The sequence below is a fragment of the Hylaeus volcanicus genome, chromosome 2 (genome assembly GCF_026283585.1).
Source record: "Hylaeus volcanicus isolate JK05 chromosome 2, UHH_iyHylVolc1.0_haploid, whole genome shotgun sequence".
NCBI lineage: Eukaryota > Metazoa > Arthropoda > Insecta > Hymenoptera > Colletidae > Hylaeus > Hylaeus volcanicus.
This window is the reverse complement of record NC_071977.1, coordinates 5,577,910-5,601,349: the sequence shown is the minus strand read 5'-3', so window position 1 is coordinate 5,601,349 and position 23,440 is coordinate 5,577,910. Positions and strand designations below refer to the sequence as shown.

Sequence of the window (23,440 nt, the reverse complement as noted above, 5' to 3'; positions counted from 1 at the left end):
GATATGTATGATTGCATTCGATATTTTGTCATTGTAAATGTTATATATTTTGCATTAAAAGATGTTATGAAACGATGCATCGAATTTTATTTAAAACCTCTTAAATAATAATTATATTATTTTAAGGCTGTTTCCTTTCGTTAAGTTTGAAATGAAAAAATTAGCGAATAATTCGTTATTTGTAATAGCAATTATTTCAAGTGAATTGATATTACTTTTAACTTCAAATAATTATTTCCTATTTTCCTAAATAATTATGTCAATTCAAATATTTATGTCCAGACCTGCGTTAAAATCCGTATCGACGAATGCGTGCCTCAAACAATTGAATAGATATGTGTATGAACGTGAGCGGTTCATACAATGGAGAACACCTGGATGCGTAAGGATGGATAGGACGAGTGCATGGCGTATAAAGCAATCGGTGTCGTAGGCTGCTTATAAGAAAGCATTGAAAGCCTTGCGAAGAAGGGTCCGCTTACGTTGCTTATTGATCTCGTCGAGGAGTCCTTACATTGGTTCAGTCCTCTACCTACCGTGCCTTCGTAGAAAAAATTATTCCCAAACGTTCTCTAAACAGTTCGTTTTCCGTTGCTTCGAAACGATCCGAAAAAGATCACAGAAGCCTATAATATTTCGACAATTACATAAGTTAATTAAATAATTAAACGAGATGTTTTTTCATCCGATGCACATTTCTTAAGTTATCCGTGATCATACACGAAGTATGTCTTACATCTCTGACGTTTCTAGTAAATTACATTAATTATATCCTGTATTGAAATATGATTGGAAATTATTTCAAAAATGAATCGACAAGATCGATGAAGTCGTTTGCCAGTTGAATCGTTTGATTTATATCCGACCTATTATAGGTGTGCCGATGCCTATCCCTTGCACGCTTCAGATACTTTATATAGCGACACACCTTACATGTATGAACTCCTAAATAGTTAGATAATATCCACAATTTGTGGTCACGATACGTTTCCTTGTATTTTATTCATTTTTATTCATCGGCCTTTTTTTTTTTAATGACATGAAGTATTTTAATTATCGTAATATTGTAACTGACAAGAAGACAAATTCGATTGCTTATAATATGATAACAATTTTTGGAAATTTCAATTTAACGTCCTTACAGCCGTACACTTACCACGAAACCCTCCCACCGAAATCCATATTTGACTAAATCAACAAATCGATACATGAATAATAAAAATGGACGATTAGAATAAATGTTCACGCTACATCCATGTGACTTAAAAATAACCGTTAATTGAATTTTTAGTTTTAAATTATAAAATATTGTTATTCGCAGCCTCTCGCGTGATAATGTCCAACGAAAGACTAGGTCTAAACCTACTCAGACAGTACTTCTGTGTAGACAGCATATGCATTAACAAGTTTATCACATTCCCCATTACGAGTTGGGGATTATATAAAATCATCGGTGAATTTGATAAATAATCCAGAATTTATCGCATTCGTCAATTTTAGTGGTGATTATAATTACGATTATAATTATATTAACGGTGCCAATTGACCACAGAGGGTTAACTTGCTCCAGTTCGGTTGTTTACTTGTTCCACGCCACGATAATTCTCTTTCGCGCCAGCGACTGGTATATCTCAATGAACGGTTTATTTAGTTTCCTGTTAGCGTTAAACAATGTACGGGCAAAAATGAGCGTAGGCGATAATACGCGCGTGCTCAACTGTAACTGTTCTATCAATTAATTGCGCAATCATTGAGCGATAATTTTAATGGAGCCACTTGTTCCGTACCGGTACTCTGTAAAATTGGAACTTGTACCATCCGAAGAGACTGTTAAATATTAACGAATCATACCATTCGGTGATTATGAATTAAATATATTTCGTCGTCATAGCAACACGTCGTCCGTCATACACCGCCATATGTCATCATTCAACATACATCCCTATAGTTTAACTAATAATTGTCGATTAGAATACTAATAACTGTCTAATGCCTAGTTTTTTAAAGAAATAAAAATAACAATAAATGTGACGCCGTCTATCGGCGAACTGCCCAAGTTTGTCGTGAAATAGTTCCCACCTCGTGCCGCTAGATGGCGCTACATATTTCGTTATTACTATTTATTTAAAAAACTAAACGTTAGTCAATTATTACTGTACAAATCAACAATTAGAAGTTGGATTATCATAAATATGATGCAAAATTACATTTATATCCAGAGAAAAGTAGAGAATTCATGTTTTGAATAATTTCATGTTTGTTGCGACATCTAGCGGCGCGAAGTGGAAACTACTTCATGACAAACTTGGGTTGTTCGCCGAGAGATGGCGCTACATTTTGCTTATTTTCTTTTTTATTTATTTAAAAAACTTAATATCGGTCAATTATTAGTGTGCAAATCAACAATTAGAAGTTGATTTATGATAATAATGATGTGAAATTATATGGATATGCAAAAAAAAGTAAAGAATGTGAATATACTGGGTGTTCCAAAAATATTGGATGTCCTTGAAAGGGGTGGTTTCAAATCAACCCTCGAATTCAAAGACAGACAAAATTAGATAAGAATAAAAGTTTGTTTAACAACCAATAACCAAGCAATCGAATAAACATCGTAAATAAATCTCAGTACGGTGCTTTTATTCGTCGTTTATTATTCAAATAAAATTTTGCCAGTCTCTAGTATTATGCAACTATTCATTTCTTCACTTGTAATTCAAACCGAAATTAGAGGGGTTTGATATCTACCTTCGGGCAGACTTCGGCAGTGATAGATTATTTTTTTATCGCTTCTGTAATCGATTAACGACAAAAATAATCATTAATCGATCAATCGTTAATTCGTAATATGATGCGATCACGATACTACGTGAATTTGAAAATGCATGTGCGCAGAAAACCACTGCGCGTCCGTGTTGCATCACGTACAGTTAGTGCCGCAATGCCACAGTTCAAGCTGGAAACGTCAGCACTCTAAATAGATGTGTTTTATGAGAATTGGAAGGGAAGTCGCATCTCGACCTCGTATACTAAGCAGTGTCCGCTATCCTCTAATTTTGTACCGAAACATAAATCTTAGCGCCACTTGTGACATACAAACAATTGACAAAAATGTCATCTGAACCAGTATTAAATCCTGTAAGTATTCTTCCATGGAATTATTTACAAAACAACTTAACTTAGTGATGCTAGAAAAGTGATTGTCATTGATCTATGACGGACTTAATGTACGCAATAACGTATTAATTGCAATTAAATGTGATTTATCGTTTATTCGAATAACGTAAATAACGAATCCTGAAACAACGAATTTTTGAATCCTATAAATTCAACATATACATTGTATGAAGTGTGAAACTACTCTATGCAAACATTTATTAATCATTAAAGAATTACGTTTATGTCTTAATAGTACTTTTATAGTACATTACGCGTAATATAGCATAATGTATAAATTAAATATAAGAAATAATAGGTATAATAGTATGTTTTCAAATCATCCTTAGTTTTGCTATTTCTTATGTACTATTACAACCACTCAGAATTACATGAATTACATATTTTGTATGTAACTTAGGAAAGACTTATGTGAAAATATATGTATATATATATTTGTTATTATAAAAAGAAAATATAATCATTATAAAACTATAAAAACTATCAAAAATTATATCTTTATTTAATAATATTGGTAATATGAGCTTAGAAAATAGTCTACCAATAACTGTCACATAATCTTTTTCCCATATATGTACTCATGAATTAAAGAAATATTATATGAATATTATATTAATAAATTTATTAATTTTAATAGCCAATTCCATGTGTGGAAGCTGTTCAAGGTGGTCTGGTACCTGGAAAAATGGTAAAAATTCAAGGGAAAGTTCCTTCGAATGCAGTACGTTTTGCTGTCAATTATCAGCTGGGGCCTACATTAAATCCAAGAGATGATATTGCGATCCATGTTTCGCCTCGCTTTACGGAAGGCTTTGTTACTAGAAATCATATAGAATCGATGAATTGGGGTATCGAAGAGAACGAGGGGCCCATGTGGATTCAACCTGGACAAGAATTTGAGATATTTCTTTTGTGCGATCATACGTCTTATAAGATTGCCATAAATGGCAGACACTTTACAGAGTTTGCTCACCGATTGCCTTATGAGAAAGTTACACATTTGGTTATCGACGGAGATGTAGAAGTAAATTCTATTTCATATGAAAATGTTCCTGTCGACCCACCACGTTCTCCTAGAGCTGCACCTCCACCAGATGTACCAGCAGCTAACTTTGGACCACCCCGTAATAAAACATTCTACATATTTTTGTACACATTTTAACACATTTGTTACTGACATCTTAGATCCAAATCTGTATATATTTTTGCTATATACGATTACCTTTAATTCGTATTATCTGGTATTAAACTGAATATATTGCCATACGACACTGGTTACAAACATTTAGTTATCAAGTACAAATATTTGCTTAACAGCATAGAAATAATTTTGGGCTGAAACAAATTGCTCAGCATACAGCACAAGTTTAGCAAAAATCTAACAAGTAGCAAATGTGTTAATAAAATTGATATTTTATTTTACTTGTTAACAATAAGTTTTATAAATAGTATAAATATTAATTATCTAATTTAGCACCAGGTGGATTGTATCCAACGATAGGCTCGCAAACGCCGCAAGGTGGATATGGTCCACCTCCTCTAGCTGGTTATGGTCCCCCACCAGCTGGTTATGGTCCCCCACCAAATTCATTTGGAGGACAAGGTTATAATCCCCCAAACATGTACGGATACCAACCTGGATATGAAAAACCCGAAGAAGAAAGTACATTCAGTGCCTGTTTAGATAAAGTTGGTCTAGCATTAGGAGGATTAGTTGCTGCGGGAGGCATAGCTACTGCTGCGCACGCACTGACTGTACGTATATTTAGAAATTAACAATAGTATAGCTTTCAAAGAATGTATTCTGATTAAAATTTACAGAAAAAAAAAGAGGATGAAAGTGAAAAAGATCATGAAAAATCAGACGCTTCTAAGACAAAAACGGAAAGCGAGGGAGGTTTAGGAAACCTTGGATCTCTTGGTGCAGCTTTAGCAAGCAGCTTAGTGACCAATGCTTTGCAAAACAACACGCATGCGCAACAAGGCTATCCTCAAGAATCAAGTGGTGGCGTCTTAGGCTCTATCCTTGGAGCATTAGGTAATCCATGATTCATGATATATAAATAACATATATGGTATTATAACTACATTTGAGTAAATTGAGTCTATATGTATTACACAAGGTGGTAATAATGCGGCGCCGGCACAACCACAAAGTCAGCCAACTGATCCACTAGCAGGAACCCTAGGATCCATCATTGGTGGTGTTTTCGGAGGTGGTGGAAATCAACAACCAGGATATCAACCTTCAGGAGGTTATGGAAATTATCAACCTTCTGGTGGTTATTCTAACCAGCAGTCAAGCTCAGGTTCGGATCTTTTATCTGGAATAGGTTCTGCAATTGGATCTTCTCTGTTCAGCTCTGCTTTGGATGGTCTAAGCAAACATGGTAAAGATGTAAGTAAGAAGATGATTCCAAAATTGCAAATTTATGTATTTTATATTCTAATCGCGTAATTTTATTTTGTATGCAGAAATCCCGTGGAGAAAACCATCCAGCACCTCCACCAACTTATGCGCCAAGTACTCCACCATATACACAACCTGTTCCACCTGCTGATAGTCCTACTTCAGGACATAAATTAACTGCAGATGAAATTTCAAAAGGCCTAGGTTTGGACGATTAATGTAAGTTGAAGTTAAAACCCATATAGAAAAAAGATATACAGAGAAGAAATATTTTATGCTCTTGCATAGTCATATAATTTAAAATGCATTGCATTATCGCAAACATGACAAAAGAAGTTAAATATTTTTAACGTAAAAGGCAGCTAATTTAATTACTACAAAATATTGCTTGTAAATATTTAACTTGTACAAGCGTACAACCCACTTCATTGTGATGAGATTATATAATTTCTGAAATTAAGAAAAATATTTATTTAGAGAAAATGTACGACTAATTTAATTTCGAGCATAGAATATTTGAATAGATAAAGTACAGAAGGATGGAACAAATTGCCTGAATCTCATACCACGCAAATTGATATTTTGTATATAAATTATTTATTTAAGACAATTCCGCTCCAAATATGCTTTTACAGAGTATCATGTATCTTATTGTTAGGCGAAAATTAGAAACGTAACAAAATAAAATATTTGTTGTACAGCTTTTCCGAAGATAGAGATTTATCATCAGATTAATATTTTTTAAGATTTATTATATTTTTATAAAAATATTGGTAGCCTTAGAAGAATATATGCTTTATATATGTTTATTGAATGCAGAACACTTTGTTATTCATTCTATTTACTTAATGCATAAGAAATAAGAAATATATATATATAAATTTGAATATTTGTCTCTATTAGTAAACCTACTCTTCGTCAAGCACTTTCCTACATGAACTTGTTTCCAGGATAACATTATGTTCTTCCTATAACATAATAAATGTACTAGGTATCTCCTAATTGTGGGATACAAAAATTCTTCAGTTATAGTAAACTTACATCTGTTTTAGATTTTAATGCTTCAAGTTCCTCCTTCTTTGTTCTATTAAAAAATCCAATTGTAATCAGTCAAAAAATTAAAAATATGAGCAACACAATTCCTATAATAATTGATAAAGCTATTATCCAAGTAGCAACTGGCTTAGTTATTGGTGACCCTAAAAACATTGTGGTTACAATGGTGCTATCAGGTTTGTGTCCAAATTTTTGATGGATATTATATGGTTGCATAATGCTAACACTTCCATTAGACACGAAAAGTATGATATCTTTTTCTTCTATCATATTTGCTGCAATAAAAAGTGAAGCACAAATTATGCATTTTGTTAAGATATATTTGAGAATTAAAAATATATTAAATATATATAAGAAATACTTTACATTTCAAATTTATGAGATAAAGGTCCAGTACCAGTGAAAGTTTAGCAACAGATGAAAAATCTGTAAAAGGACCCAAGTTGCACTGAATATATGTACAATGTACATTAGTGTTCGTGCAATTAATGTACACTGATCTATTCTCAGGGGGCAAATTAATTGAAAAATTAGTTGCCAATGTAAATTTTTCTTGTGTATCTAAATCAAAATTTATAGGAGGAATTTTAGGTCTATCAATTAAAGACGTGGAAGGTGTATAGTTTGAGTGCATGCAATTAAATTGTTGTCCATTCATTTGACCAATTGTTTTATTGATATTAATAATTGGTATATCTCCACTAGAATCTTTCCAATAAGTTGGCATACTAATTGCTAGTATAACTTTGTCAATTGGACTAACACCGAATTTTTGAACTTCATAAATATGCTCGAATTGGAGATTAGTGAGTTGCTCTTTTTCGTTTTTATAAAAATACGAGTATGAGTCACCGTTTACTTTCCTAAGAAATATGCACGAAAAAAATAAGTATAAAACTAATTTTATCTCTTAATGACAAATATGTGTAGTGATATTAACCCTGCTACCACTACGTCGACATCAACATCGAAATAGATAGTCAACAAAGTACCCGTGTTGCGTGAGTCCTTTCGTTTGCTTTGAGTTGTAAAATTCGTCCATAGTTCTACATGATCGATACCAAACTGAACTTTGCTCATATCCAACTCCAAAGTTAATGTTTTCTAATAAAAAAATACAATTTGTATAATTTTATTTAAGAATTGTCCTACATAATAGATAAAACTTACATTTTGTCTAAGTGGATTTCCAATATCACAAATTACTTCTAAAGTATTATGCAGGTATGAACTTTCCATACATGAAAGAGGTACACTTGCTAGCGATAATATTTCCGGAATATATACAAATATTTTAGATTGATATGCTGGTTCACCATAATTAGAAACATTTATCATAAATTTGACAGTGGTTGTAGATCCAATGATAAATTTGTTATCAAACTCTAAGTTCGTTGAAAGTTCTACTCTAATATCTGATATACAAATATCATTTTCCCCACAATCTAACGTAAATGGCAATTTGATAAAATCTTCAGTTTTAGACAGATATTTATTTATAACTGGACAAGATGTACAGGGAACATGCGAATTAGTCTCTTTATTTTTAGATTGTGAATCTTCCTCTAAAGTAACTGATACAGATATTTCAAGTGGATCTATTACATTTTTAATATTTTTCTAAAAATATTAATCAAATATAATACAAATTTGTCATAAAAAAAAATATACAATAACTCACCTCTAAATGTAGCTTAATTGGACTGCATAAAGTTTTAGATTTGTGTAACATATCATAAAATTTGTACACACTACCATTATTACCTCCTACATCATGGTACAAAGCTCTTCCATACATTTGATCAATTTTTAAAAATTTAACAATTCCTAAATACAATTTAATTTGTTCAAGGTTTTTATATATATTGATACATATAAATATATATGGCCTTCATCATATACTCACGGAGATATTTAGGCTCATTTATTGTATCATAACATGTACACACATTGATAATAAAAAATGTAGAATTGCTTAGTAATTTTTCTTTCTCTGAATACTTTAAATTTGTTGTTATTTTAACAACTGATTTAGACTTAATTAAAATTGCCTGATCTGAGAGATAAGCTCCCACAGCAATATCAGAATATTTATCACCATTTATGTCACGAGGTTCTGAAATTGAAATTCCAAATCCCCGAACGTTTTCCCCAAATTGTCTGCCAATTATCTTTTGACTATAAAATTTAGGTAATCCATTACTATTGCCATTAAAAATGTATATTGCACCAAATTGCTTCTCGTATGGTGCACCAACAGCAATATCAGCGTAACCATCATAATCAATATCTCCTAGACAAGTTATCACAGAACCAAATCGACTTTCAGGTACTTCTCCATCAAATAATTGTTTTACAAAAATTTCCTATGGTAAATATGTAAAATTAATACATACATTAAGTATTAAATTATTGTACGAATTTTTTTTGTTCAATTACGAATTTAGCATTTATATGTAATTTGTATTGTATTACATTTCTTGCTATTCTTATATTACAAATTTTATTTACATTATAAGAAGTGGTAAAAACATATATTCGACCCTCGTTTACGTCTTTTGCCCATTGCGGGGCACCAATGATTAATTCATCTTTACCATCACCATTAAGATCACATGATGATAAAGCAGCTCCAAAGTATTCACCATATTGCTCACCAGCTACCTTCTTTTTCACTAGTAAAGGTTGTTTACTTTCATTAGGAAATCTAAATATAATAACATTTCCATGCATATCTGCAGCTCTTGGAGCACCAGAGGCAAACCACAATTCTCCTTGTTTAAAATAACAGCCAGATGTTACAGAGTAACCTAGATTAAGTATTATAAATTCTTTTTTATTTTTTTACAATTTACCTATAATTTTACAAATTTGGCATTTATGTCATTTTAATCTATAACACACATTTTGGAAACTACATGAATTAGATAAAATTAATTTTGTGAGATTAGATAACTGTTTTACCTAAATACACAGTGAATCCTATCTAATGACAAAACTCTGTGAATCCTTCAATAAAATTTATGATCAACGATTCAATGAATTAAATGTATCGTTAAAAAACATTTTTGAGGAAACATGTTTCCATTGAGCTCTTTAGAAAATTAAATATTCTTGTAAAGTAATATCTTTATGTCAATTTACAAAGTACAGAATTAAATTTAAAAAAAAAAACGTCGTTGTAAAGTTATTATATATGAACATTATTCATTGATGCTAGATTCCAAAATTGTACTTGTTTTTTTATGTGACAACGTAGGTCTGTTTCTATTCTTTAATTAAAATCCCTTTTCATAATATGTCTGTAGAAGAAATAAAGAAGTAAAATATGAACTGTATCGGATTAGCGAGGTTGTACTGTATTTAGAAAATATATTGTGTTAAATGTATGATAATAGTAAAAGTGTAATATTTACCAAAATACGAATCATGCGTAACTATTCCGTTTTCAATTGCAGGAATTAGTGTTTGCATTTTATTGTCAAGTGATTTTACAACTAACATGGGTATACCTCTCCCTAATAGTATACCTGGACTACCTAATAGAGCCTGTTGTGATTCATTGGATGTAATGTGTAATGAAAAACCAGCCTGTCCTGCCCTTTCCAACTTGAAATCTATTGTTCCAATCAATTTTTTAGACTCAATGTTTTTAACTGCTATCCAGTAACAGATACCATTCATAAACATTTTATTTCTATATCGTGGACTACAAACCTATTATAAATTTAATTACTTCGAAATTTATGTTTGAAAGAAAATACGAAAGTAAACTTATAAAAACATAAATAAAATGTTAACATACCACAATTCTAGGATCAGTTCTATTTTCTACAGCAATTGCTGCACCGATCCATCCATTATTTTTATTCTGATATATATCGGGATACCGTTCGTGTCGACCATTTCCAGTTTTATCGAAAGTCCACTCTTTACACGTATCATTAATTGGACATTGATATACAACCCCTGGTTCAATTACACCCTTTATTGTAGTTGTATTTGCTCTAGGAGCACCAACCAACAGCAGAGAGTCTTTTTTATTTGCATAAAGTGCAACAGAGAATCCAAAATAACTGCTTCGTTTATCAATCAAAATTGTAGGACTATTAAACACTTTAGCATTATTAACATCCAAATTGTATGTCAATACACTATATCGTAAACTTACAAGTGTAAAACCAAAAATCCACATACTAAACATTGTTGATAAAGGTATGCTAAAGTTTAATACTAACAGCAGCTAATATTAGGGAAACTATAAGTCAGAAAATACTACATGTACTAATCCTAAAACTATGTGTACAAGAATTAAAGTGGTTCTATATCACAGGAAGGAAGTGATATACAGGTATATGTGAAAACCACAGTGACATTATGTAAGAATGAGTCAATATTGGTTTGTAATATCTACAGCGAAATTCAAATTAAAGTAAAGATAATAAATTCATACGTAAATTTATGTATTTTTCCTTTATTTGCATAAGTTAATAGAGAAGTATAAATGCAGGATTAAATAATGCAATTTTCTGAATTTGTCTTCAAAGCTGAACATATAAAAAAGGGTATATCAATTTATTGTTTTATTATTTTCCATCACACTTACAAACCATGTCAACAATACACATTAGCTGAGTTGCCTTATTATAGCTAATGTAACGTTAATTTACCTATAACTCTCGGCGGTGTTTTGTTGTAGTTTCGATTACATATTATTTAATGGTCATATCCAAACACGTTTACCTTGCAGTAATAAATCGAGTTCTTCTAAATAATTACTATGTCGGTGGTTAATTTTAAAGATGAGGAACCATTAAATTTATAACTTTTTGTACCAATTATAAATTAATTAATTCGCGATTAGTTCACGACCAAAATCATTAAATACGGCGAAAATACATTAGTTACCAATGTTTTAAAGTATTATTACTCTGGGACAGTCTTGTATCATGAAAGATTCCGACAAAACATTTATGAAGGTGCCTTGTATTATAAGAGATTCCAATAAAATACTTCATAAGAATCCTTATGAATAATAAGGACGCTCATGAAAATAACAGAAAAATAATAAAATCTAAAATAAGATAGAAAAAATCGACCATATTTGCGTGTGATCAAACTTAGTATTATAAAAATATACCTCAAGGAATCACAGATTCACTATGTACAAAGGGAAAGGGATTAAAGGGTTTGAAGGTAATAGGAGCTTAATCGGAAGAATCAGTTGTAGTTGAAATGGTTTGTGATAAAGGCGTAGATCGATTATGATAACTTCTTCTCGCTACATCCACTTTTTTTCTAAAACACTCTAAATTTTTTAATTTTTGTTCATGATCGGAACTCTCTGCGCCGTTTCGTTCTTCCTGTGTTTGTTCGCCATTTTTTTCAACTGTAGATACTTCTGATGTAATACCACTATCAGGAGTTGAAGGAACTTTACATGATTTATTCAGAGGCGTTGATGGGCCATCTTCTTGAACCTTTGTTGTGGTAACGCCATTTAAATATATTTTCCAGTCCGGTTTTCCTTCCTCTGTATCATAATTAACTTGTTGCCGTTTGCTTTTGTTCTTAGTTGTATCACTTTTTGAGTTACTTTTACATTTCCCATGTTTCCTTCTGTGCACTGTTGTAGAAGTATCAGAATCAGTTTTTGAATGTTTCCGTTTACTAGAACTATCATCCTCTGAACTGCTACTACTGTAACTTGAACGTTTCGCATCACTCTCAATTGCATTTGTTACGTATCGGGATCTTCTAGATATTACACCAGAACTAGTACTAGGTTGTGTTGTATCGATAGGTTGTTCATCGCTATCAGACTCGCTATTAATTTGTAACACGGTACACTTTCTTCTAGCCCTACTTCTTCTTCCAGAATTTTTACCATGTTTTCTTTTTATTCCTTTTAATTTCGGTTTAAATCTACACTTAATTTGTGCATTTTCTCCATCGCTAGCAGAACCTGAAGCAGATGGACCAGGTGCTGTAGTGGAAGCATTATTTAATGGTACACCACAATCCATAGCTGCGAGTCTCATGAGTTTTTCTCTGCGATTTGCTATAAGTCGTGATATACGATTTGGAGACTCTAAAGATCTTTCAGGAACTACTCTACCTCCAGAGGATCCACGAGATGTTACCGCTGATCCTAAGATTTGTAACATCAATAGGCGATCATATCTCGACGAATCTACAAAGAGGCGATTATATAAGTATATTGTAATTGTCTTATTTGTTTAATGCAAACATATTTTAAATATTTAACATGAACATATATACCCTCGGAATCTGTTGTACTATAAGCAGGTTCAGTTGCGGGATTATTTTCAGAATCACTAGGTGTCTCTGGTGCTGATGTCATATATTCAGAACTCCAACCCTCGATCTCACGTTGTACTAAAGAATCAAAGAATGCCATCATCCTTGGATCTTCTCTAGTCGATTGATGACTGTAATCGTGTGTCATGAATTGACCACTATGTAACACTAATCCAATATATTCATCATGTGTGAACACTCTGCGTTGTCTTTCTCGAGATCCAGCATCTCTCTATAGATAGAAATATAAATAAATAATATGAATCGTTAATAAGGTGAATTGTAATAAAAGTATATCTTATTTATTACATATTACCTTCAATCCACCTAAACATCCATGTCCAAGTGAAAATGGACTCCAAATCTTAACAATTTTTTCAACCCCAGATGAAGCAAAAATACAACTAGCTTGATTGTATCGTACTTGATTAACGATAGACCTATGGCCACGTAAAACCATATGTGCAGAATCTACCCATTTAACACCCTCGGAAGGAATTTTCCACATATATAAATTAAAATCGTCCGAACCTATAAATAATATGTTTTATTAGTTTTAAAAATGGTAAAATTTAGTTGATTTAATTGCTTATAGTTTACATTATAGTCTCCGTGGCTGTGCACAGACACGACAATCATTCAGAAGCCACGAAGAATATACTCCTGAAAATCTTAAATCTAATATTTATATTTTGTTATGACATTACTGCTTACCAGAAAGAACATATTGATCGTTATCTCCAGCAAAACAACACGACTTCATCGTACAACTATTATAATATCCAGGATGATCAAATTGACACAAGTGAGTAGAAGAATCTACTGCATACAATACGGGTGGTAACCTTCTCCTCAAAGCTAATAACCTATTACCTGCTGCATTAAATCTAACATTCATACAACTCTGTGCAGAGCTTTCATTTCCATAACGTAATACAGGCCTATAAATACAAGAACAGTCTTAATTTTCATTTTCCCAATTATATTCCAGTTACTCGTTTCAGATTGGGTACTTACTCTAAAGGTTTTCGCACATCCCACATGCTAACACCTTCTTTGGCATTGGCAGTAGCAAGCATCTTCGACTCCATAGGGTTAAACATTACAGAGTGAAAAGCAGATTTATATTGTGCCAAGCAAAAAGTTTCCATAGCGCTAGAGCCTCGTATATCGTAAATAAGAACTCTCCCATCGTCGCAAGCACTTGCAAATATGTTGTCGTTATGCGGATGAATCGATAAGCCGTAAACAGGTTTTTCGTGTAAAAAGAAATTCACAACATCACCCCTACAAAAAAACAAAGAAATATTATTCAATCGTAAATAGTTATGTACATAAATCTAGAGTGAAAAATATTCGTACGTTCTCAAATCATGAACAATAACTTGATCATCATTTCCAGCAGAAAATATTTTTGTTTTACTACTGTCATAACCAAGACAAAATATGTTGCTAATATGTTGAGCTTTCATCACCGAAGGTCTGCCTACACCTTGTATTGCCTGCTCCACTCTCCACAACAAAACTCTCTTGTCATCGCCACCTGTTAAATTAATAGGTTTTGTAATTTAATATTAAATATATTTTTGTTGATCAACCGAATGCATCGAACAGGCATTTAGAAAATAATTTACATTTAGGAAATAATGTACGTTTGTATATAATTTATGTATTGTATTAATTTTATTATTAATGTATATAATTTAATGAAACTTGAAGAACATTTTATACATATATTCAAGTAAGTATTGTATTAGTTTGTTCCAAAAGTTTCTTCCATTTCATTAATAGCTAATACATACACAATATTTTATGTCTAATGTTACATTATTGAACTGCGTACGATTCATTTTGCTCCATTACTGTTACAACATGAATATCTAAGAAATTAGGATGTCTATTTATATAAACACTGCTACACAAAATAACTGTGTGCAAGGCACGAAAGAAACTTTTGGGACAACCTAATCATTTTTTGAAAGTATTTCCTCAGAAAATATGGAAGATATCAGCTGCTACTTATTAGAAGTCATCATCAAACGTAGTTGTTCTGTGTACATTCTAAAGGCCACAGTTTTCATCTGAAATCAATAGGGATTTAAATTTACTTTAAAGACATGTTTCTTTCTTCTATAAGAACCTACATTCGGAGTAATATCATTGTTTAAAGTACCGTTTCATTGCAAAAAACGTTATAAATTGCTCTTTCGTTTAAACACCTCTAAAAATGCAATATCCAATTTTTTAGGGGAGAATTTAGGTTCACATAGAAGAAAGACATGTCTTTAAAGTAAATTTGAAATTCTATTGGTTTCAGATGAAAACTGTGGCCTCCAGAATGTACCAAAACAGCTACTGATGACTTCCAATGGGTGGCAGCTGATATATTCCATATTTTCTGAGGAAATACTTTCAAAAAATTACAATACTTACTTGAATATATGTACAAAATGTTCTCAAAGTTTCATTAAATTATATACATTTCTTTCTTGCTAAAAAAATTCATGCAAATCGCTAAGAAAATGAAGTCCTAAAGCTATTTCCTCCCTTGAACGATCATTAAAAGCACCGAACGGTTTTATTTTTCCGTCGAACCTATAAATTTTCAAAATCGACGGTGATAACGTGCAAAAATAATACCTACGGTACAAAACAAAATAAACAGGTGTACATATTATTAATTCCTTACCAGAGACGAGAAGATCCCCCTGATTCGAAAATTCAATCGCATTAACGCATCCATAATGAGATAATAGATCCTTTCTAAATAGATTTTCGGAGGTCTCGAATCTGGCGTTAACGAGACGTTTGCAATGATCGACCTTGTTGTCGATCTGTCTTGTGATAAGGTACGAAAGCGGATTACAGACGGAAGGACGAGCCATTTCTCCTTTATAGATACTGATATGTACGCGAAAACGGATTGAACCGTCGTCTTCACCTTTCGTCCCTTTCTTCCATGTATCCTGTAACTAACGCCCGTATTCTCTTGTTCGGTAAAGATCCTTCCTGTTATACGAATTTTTTAAGGCTATCTCGCGTATTCTAACGAAAAATCCACCGAGCCGGGGAAATTTGTGGCGCAATCAAGCTCGCGGAACTATTAAAAGTTACAACTGTTATAAGTTTCGTCGTGGTCAATCTTATATTTATTCTGTGACAGACGTGTCGCGAGTATAATCTTACGAACTCACACAAACATGGGTCGCACGAGGCTCGTATCACGCACAAACGCACTGCCGAACGCAGCCAAAGTGCGTAGGTACTAGGTACGATGTACCTACATTCACGCGAGCGTTTATGCCCACTCGCAAACGGATTGTCTTAATAGAGAGCGAGACTCGAGCATGATCAGCTGATCGCTATTCGGTCGCTCACGTCGCGGTAACTTTACCAATTTTTTTCTTTATTTAATACGCTATCGATGTTCATGCACACACATCGCTAACCGTTATTCACGAACATATAAAACACCGTTCCCTTCGCTGCCTACTTCAAACATTTATTATTCTTATCTTTTCATTAGGTACAATTGTCACCTACAATCACTGATCGAACTTAAAAAAACAATGAGTGTGGATACCGGCGCCACGTTGCGTATCTCGCGTGTACTTCTCACCGGACCCCCTGGTAAGTCCGCGACTTTTAAAATTACAGGCTGTTCCAAAAGTTATACGAAAGTTAGACTTTTTTAATATGTATTTTAAACAACTTGGCAGAATTTTCAAACCTTTTTAGAAACTTGATTGTTGTATCATATTGTGCGATTCCAACAATCTCACGTAATTATTATTCTATGAATTTACAATGACACTGTGATTTTCTTATGTTTTTATTTCATATAATTTATTAGAAAAACAATGTCGCAAACCACGGTTCTCTATTATGTTTAGTTTAGAAGTTATATTTATTTAAAGTTTTATAATATCATATTTATTTGACAGAATGATGATGACCTTTGGGACTTTTACTTTTGGTCTTTGATTGTTATAATAATTTTATAACATATGAAGTTGACCATGGTTGAGGACTATGCCTCCCAAACCCCCCAAAGAACAATCACACCCAACCAATGAATCTACACGAATACATTTCAGGGCATTCAGTCATATCTTTATTTAATATCATTTATCAGAAAATAATGTCCTAAACCGCAATTCTCTATTATATTTTATTTATAAATTATATTCATTAAGAAACTGCGGGTCTTTATACAAAATAAAATCTTAGAAAATGTACCTACAAAAACTGAACATAAACAGAAATCTGTTTTTCTCTGTGAATATTATAGTATGAACTTTACTTTTAATATTTTTTTTTACATTATTGCATAATGTGTGCATTTTATAGTTTCTTTTTTATTCAAATTTCCTATAAATTCATACAAATCTGCAGTCTATTCATTATAAATATATTATTATTCTTTAAATGAATATAACTTCTAAATTAAACGTGATGGAGAACTACGGTTTTGTGATAAATTGTATTAAATAAAAACACGTTCAAATCATAGCGCAACAGAAATTGTAATCGTGCCGACTTATTCAATGTTTTGTACAGTAAACTTTGAAAGTATGTTTATTGTGAACAAGAAAAAATTGTTACAGGTATAGGCAAAACTACGATATGCAAACAGCTAACTAAAATGATAGAGGAGAAAAGTTATAAGCTTGATGGTTTTTATACGGAAGAAGTTCAAGGGCCAAACGGTAGAAGGATTGGGTTTGACGTTGTACTTGTGAACAATTCTGAGAAAAAATCGATATTAGCAAGAGCCGAGTTAGTATTACTCTATAATCATAAAAAATTTAATTTTCCTTTCGACTGAAGCAATACTATCTGTAAACAGAAATGCGATAAACGAGTGGCAACGATCTAAATATAAAGTGGGAAACTACCATGTATTTCTTAATGATTTTGAAACGATGGCATTACCAGTCTTTGATTCAAACGCAGTAAGCAGATTATTATTACGTATTACACATGTATTTAAATTATAATGAAGTCATTCAATTTTTATTTCCCTTAGGATATACTTATTATCGATGAAATAGGCAAAATGGAATTATTTAGCCCGAAGTTTCATGATAAAATACTGAAATTATTCTCTGAAACTTCGAACAAACCTTTTATAATTGCAACAATACCTCTAATGCATAAAATTCCACAGAGACATTTGCCTCTATTTCAAAACCTCCACGCAGATGAGAAATCTAAAGTTATAACCGTAAATCGCCAAAATCGAGATACTTTACCGCAAGAAATTTGTCATCTTATTTCATAAGGTGAAATTAATTTCAATAAAAACAATATAAATACCAAATACATTATAAACATCGTTTATTCTTAACAAAAAAAAAAAAAACAAAATGTTAGATTAAAGAAATCCTTCCAATCACATTGATTTGTAAAAATGTTGGTATCACAAATAATGTGACAAATAGTAACTGGCTGGAAAATTGTACTATATAATCATGCTAGATCGCATATGTGTTAGATATCTTTATAATAATCATTGTTCTATAGAAACCACCATTATTCATTAAAGAATAAATTAAAAGTACGATAAAATGTATTTATTATATGTTCAGCACCTTGTTAGAGTATAAGTTAATATATTGAGATCTTTGAGATCGTTTACTTAGCTTGTGCGTGAACACTAATATCTTTAATGAAGAAGGTGGTTTAATTGAGGGTACAAAATAGAAAGTATTCTATTCTCTTTGCGTTATTTCATCGCAATGAAACATAAGTTGCTAACAAGACATTGTTCTCATTGTAGACAACAAAATTTGATATACATGCTTGCCAGTTGCCGATACCAGCAAACTTTTTTTCATTTTTGTACCCATCAATATTATGCCTTCATTGCATTTATTATGATACAGAAAATTTTCTTGTTCCTAGAAAGAATACAATATTTATTGTTTTGGAGAAGCCTAAGCATTTCTCAACTTCTCCATTTCGGTATCAAATATATTACATACACTTTGATTGGTCTACTCGTATTATTCATTTATGGTTATTCATTTTCATTCATCACACGTATTTTAGTAGATAATTAGAATATGTCATTGGCAGTATATTTGGATGTGGCTAAAAGAAACAAATTCGTATAGTGCAATTAAGAAATAATACAATTTCAAACTTAAGGTTTTCGCGGGTATTATTCCTCGTTGTAATCTTCATGGCTTCGGATGGTTGCTGCGTCTGTGTTTAACTTGTTGCCGATGTTTTGCAAACGTTTGCCGACGTTTCTCAAACGTTACTCTACTCTATCGTTTGTAAAATGTCGGTAACAAGCTGAACACAAACGCAGCAATCATCCGGAAATCATAAAGATTATAACGAGAAATAATATAATTATCAACAAACTGTAACATACCACTGCATCGTATGATGTAAAATAGGGTTTCATATCTTTGCCATTAAGTGTAATAAAGGCACCCTGGTTACCCATAGTATCACTGAAGGAAGATAAAGGTAATGTATATAATATGAAACGTTAAAAATGATTAATTCTATGTAATACATAACATACCAATAATTTGGTGCAGAAAACACAGTGATACATTTTCCATCATGACCAACTTCATATCCATCTTTTTTTACTTCGTGACTCCTCACAATGTAGTCGAGATTGTTTATAGTAAGAAAATTTTCTGTTACATCGGGTCCAAATTGAACACCAACTCCTCTCTTACTGGCTGCTCTTCCAAGTTGAGGTTGTGGATCTGACCATAATAATTCACACATTAATCCCTCGTCTGGTGGTTGTCTATTTCTATCAATTTCTCGAATTTCTTTTAATGTAACATCGTCTCTTGAAAACAGACCACCATGCATTACCTATAAAATAATAATTTGATTTACATTTTAATGGATTACGTTTACATTATTATAAAATTACTTAAATGACTTGATACATATGATAACATAAACTTACAAGAACTCTATTATTAAGACAATGCGCAAGAGGAAGCCAATTATAAACCTCTGTAAACAATTGTGCCATTTGAGTGGAATATTTCGATTTGACTTCACCGTCGAATCCATATATTTGATTCATTGTGGCAGATTCATGATTACCTAAACATCATATCTTATAATGAATGTGAATCACATGTTAATAGTGCAAATTAATACTTACATACCTCTAGACATAAAAAAGTGATTTGGACACAACAATTTAAATCCAAATAAAGTGAGTATACATTCTACGGAAAACGATCCTCTATCTACAAAATCTCCATTAAATAACTACGTAACTGTTAAGAAACATATTTTAGTTAATAAAACAATGATAAATACAATGTATTTATGAGTAATAATACTCGTTATTGTAAAGGATACATATGGATTAGTTTCCGAAGGTAATCCATTTAATTTGAATATATTAAGTAAATCATAAAACTGTCCATGTATGTCTCCACAGATAGTAAATTTACCATCTTCAGGAATTGTAATATCAACTAAACTTGGTTGTGCCATAAACAATGTTTTTACATCTAAAAGAATCTTATAAGCATATTTGCGGTGTAATTTATTTTGCATCTTGTACCATTCTAATAAATCCTGCATAAATTTTAATGTAACTCTCCCATCTTCAAGTTTAGGTCCTGCATATTCATCTTCGATGGCTATAATATATACAAAATTAAATTGCCAATTTTTTAAAGATACACTCACATTCATCGAACAATCTCAGCTAAATATTGAACATGGTAACTTACCCATAGCTTCTAAGTCGATCGTATCAGCTATATTTTTTTTACTCTCTTCTACAGAAATTGCTTTTTCAAATGCTAACTTTTTTAATATTTTAGAACATTCTGTATATTTATTCATTGCATCTTTATCATTTGGACTAGCTTTAGTAACAGTTTTATAATCTTTAAGTGCTAGTTTGAACTTGCCAATTGACATATGAGCTGCAGCTCTGCGATAGTATCCTTTTATATAATTTTTATCTAACTCGATAGCTTTCGATGCATCTGTAAGCGCGTATCCAAAACATTCAGTTTTCAAATAAGCAAAACTTCTATTTCCATAGTATACCGCCACTGTAGGGTTTAATTCTATTGCCTTAGAATATAACTCTATGGCTTTATTGTAGTCCTGATCTAAAAAATAATAGGAAAAAGACAATTCTAGACAAATGATGACACATTAAACGTTTGGAATATTAATTAAGGATTTCAGAAATAATCTCTATTTACTCATTTATCGTACTCAGTAAATCAGTATACAATATCCAATAGAGTGTGTGACATGAGAGAAATAACATACAAAATAAAGCATGTCATACAAAAGTCCAAATGTCACATTTGTAAGAAACAATTTCAAAGATGAAAGTAATTGTTCGAAACACGATTATACAAACGATACAGTTGCGTTTAGTCTTTAATCGACTACATTCAACGGTGAAATTTCGTTCGATTATTTAATAATCACCCAAGTTGCCGAAAATTGGCTTAGTTTGAAACACACACGTGACTAAATAGCATTAATCAACTGGTACTTATAACATTTTCTGGAGTCTCACGATAGATTTATAAGTAAATCGTGAAACCAGATTTAAGATAACATTTTGTAAACGCACTTTTGAAGTATTCGTTCGCCTCTTCTTTAAATTTTTCCGCTCTGGCCGCATCTTCGGGCGATATCACTCCCGTGATTTCTGCGTTCTCGCTCATCTCGCGTTTTTTTCCCAAAAAACTAACAAGTCGATGTAAAATGACTTAAATTATACCGAAACGTAGACAATAAATAACACATTAAAAAAAGAATAACGTTTTTTTTTTTATATAACGGTCTTTATTCCAGGCACACCGAATGTCATGAACTGTTTAACTCAGGGTAACTCAGGGGGTCCAAGCGTAGATGTAATATATTGAATCCACGTTTTTAGTTAACGACCAATTCGTAGATAGCGCTAGTAGACGTTACAACGACATATTCATGGTGTTTCAGAATTAGTGTAAGAACCGGAAATGGTGGGTAGCTGAGACGATTCTAAACCACAGTTTCCTTTGCAAAAATGACGAATGGTGTTTCGTTTTTGAATTATTAACGAAAAACCACCGACCAATCACAGCGCCCGAGTAGCGCGCGCTTAGCCGTGAGAGGCTGACCCGAGCGTCCTGGCTCGTCACTCGGGAGCTGTGATTGGACGGTGATTTTTCGTTAATAATTCAAAAACGAAGCACCATCCGACATTTTTCCAAAAGAAATTCTGGTTCAAAATCGTCTCAGCTACCCTCCAATTCCGGTTTTTACACTAATTCTGGGATATCCTATATAAAACGTATTAATAAGCACCACCAACACCATTATGAATATTTTAGATTAGTGAAGCGTTCAATACTATTCGGTAAATAATAATAGTAAATAACATATATGTATACAATTAGTAAAAGTATAAGTATATGTATAAATATATATGTATTAGTATATATATACAATTAGTAAAAGTATTAGTATACAATTACTAACACATATATATTTATACATATACTTATACTAGTATATAGGCTTATATTAACATATGTTAATATAATATTAAAATATGTTAATATAAGATCCAGGATATAGGAAACGTAACAACGGCAAAAAAATATAATCAGCGTCCGCATTACCTACAGGCAAGTCACGGGCGCCCGTCAAATTCAAACAAAAAATATTGCTTATCCAAGAATCGAAATTGTCAATGTCTGGAACTATTTTTTACAAAAACAACTAAATGTTGATCTTTATTATTTTAGGGATCGTTTACACGCATTGTTATCTACAGTTTGTACCTAGCCTCGTTTAAAAAGCGCACCTCTCGATAGTAGGATACTTTTGTAATTTACACACAGCCTAATTCCTAATTCCTCTGGCCGTGAATTCATGAAATTATTACGCATGCGCATAAATGATTTCTGTTTGTCACTTTCACGTGCACAGCGTACGACAGCACCTGCGATGTTAGATTCTGCTCCCACTCGCGCATGCGCACTGATTTTAGCGTCAGTAAAGTATCTAGTACGACCATAAAACTGACGCACTTTGTCGCCCCAAAGAAAAATAGAATTATAAATGATAATTGGAAATACTTCTTTGCACGCAATAATATTAATTGTGTGGATAAATTATAATATAGGGGTTGAAATAATTTTACAAACAAAATGCATTTACTATAACTAAAAAAATTAAATAATTTATTTAGCAGGGAACTATAATGCCAAGATTTCTTGCAAGGGTAAGGGAAACCTGCTATAGTTCCAAAATAATCAGATTCGTCGAGAGCTGGTGAGTAATAATGCTGTTTAAATATAAATTATTTCATACTTTTCCCTGCATTTTCTAGAGCCGATGTGTACTCATATAAATTAATTAGAAATTATTTCATACTTTTTAGTGCAGTTTTAATATTTTTCGAAGTCGGTTATATTTTTTTTCCCAAAAATTATTTTATTCAATTTAAATAGTCTA

At 32.0% G+C, this 23,440-nt stretch overlaps 5 protein-coding genes across 8 annotated transcripts; 2 read left to right on the top strand and 3 right to left on the bottom strand.

Moving 5' to 3' along the window:
• The first annotated feature begins 2,936 nt into the window (after positions 1-2,936).
• Positions 2,937-6,474, top strand: LOC128884914 (protein enabled-like). The gene is made up of 6 exons (XM_054138594.1): positions 2,937-3,138; positions 3,815-4,301; positions 4,652-4,932; positions 4,999-5,215; positions 5,301-5,575; positions 5,653-6,474. Exons 1-6 carry the CDS (start codon positions 3,112-3,114, stop codon positions 5,803-5,805), a joined length of 1,440 nt encoding a protein of 479 aa, XP_053994569.1. The 5' UTR covers positions 2,937-3,111; the 3' UTR covers positions 5,806-6,474.
• Positions 6,430-11,093, bottom strand: LOC128884910 (integrin alpha-5-like). Of its 2 annotated transcripts, XR_008459500.1 has the most exons (10): positions 10,449-11,093; positions 10,060-10,360; positions 9,155-9,453; positions 8,550-9,009; positions 8,325-8,470; positions 7,814-8,263; positions 7,584-7,747; positions 7,010-7,506; positions 6,629-6,918; positions 6,430-6,555 (listed from the first exon to the last, which is right to left on the bottom strand). XR_008459500.1 is itself a non-coding variant. In XM_054138591.1 (9 exons), the coding sequence occupies exons 1-9, from the start codon at positions 10,845-10,847 to the stop codon at positions 6,698-6,700; spliced, it is 2,937 nt and encodes a 978-aa protein (XP_053994566.1). In that variant the 5' UTR covers positions 10,848-11,093; the 3' UTR covers positions 6,571-6,697. The 2 variants fall into 2 exon arrangements, 1 of the variants encoding a protein (XP_053994566.1); XM_054138591.1 differs by lacking the exon at positions 6,430-6,555 and having other exon boundaries at positions 6,571-6,918.
• Positions 11,094-11,206: 113 nt separating this feature from the next.
• Positions 11,207-16,295, bottom strand: LOC128884911 (DDB1- and CUL4-associated factor 5). Its single transcript, XM_054138592.1, has 8 exons — positions 16,159-16,295; positions 15,654-15,936; positions 14,327-14,507; positions 13,982-14,251; positions 13,679-13,905; positions 13,281-13,495; positions 12,926-13,196; positions 11,207-12,836 (listed from the first exon to the last, which is right to left on the bottom strand). Exons 2-8 carry the CDS (start codon positions 15,847-15,849, stop codon positions 11,851-11,853), a joined length of 2,346 nt encoding a protein of 781 aa, XP_053994567.1. The 5' UTR covers positions 15,850-15,936; positions 16,159-16,295; the 3' UTR covers positions 11,207-11,850.
• On the top strand, positions 16,209-18,251 carry LOC128884915 (nucleoside-triphosphatase THEP1). 2 transcript variants are annotated; one of them, XM_054138595.1, is made up of 5 exons: positions 16,209-16,348; positions 16,491-16,594; positions 17,572-17,743; positions 17,814-17,919; positions 17,994-18,251. In XM_054138595.1, the coding sequence occupies exons 2-5, from the start codon at positions 16,534-16,536 to the stop codon at positions 18,246-18,248; spliced, it is 594 nt and encodes a 197-aa protein (XP_053994570.1). In that variant the 5' UTR covers positions 16,209-16,348; positions 16,491-16,533; the 3' UTR covers positions 18,249-18,251. The 2 variants fall into 2 exon arrangements, with proteins under 2 accessions (XP_053994570.1, XP_053994571.1); XM_054138596.1 differs by lacking the exon at positions 16,209-16,348 and having other exon boundaries at positions 16,462-16,594.
• A 36-nt stretch (positions 18,252-18,287) lies between these two features.
• LOC128884912 (serine/threonine-protein phosphatase 5) lies at positions 18,288-21,844 on the bottom strand. Of its 2 annotated transcripts, XR_008459501.1 has the most exons (9): positions 21,567-21,844; positions 20,698-21,087; positions 20,318-20,604; positions 20,119-20,224; positions 19,911-20,053; positions 19,506-19,813; positions 19,350-19,431; positions 18,952-19,060; positions 18,288-18,867 (listed from the first exon to the last, which is right to left on the bottom strand). XR_008459501.1 is itself a non-coding variant. In XM_054138593.1 (8 exons), the coding sequence occupies exons 1-8, from the start codon at positions 21,658-21,660 to the stop codon at positions 19,004-19,006; spliced, it is 1,467 nt and encodes a 488-aa protein (XP_053994568.1). In that variant the 5' UTR covers positions 21,661-21,844; the 3' UTR covers positions 18,288-19,003. The 2 variants fall into 2 exon arrangements, 1 of the variants encoding a protein (XP_053994568.1); XM_054138593.1 differs by having other exon boundaries at positions 18,288-19,060.
• Between the last annotated feature and the right edge of the window lie 1,596 nt (positions 21,845-23,440).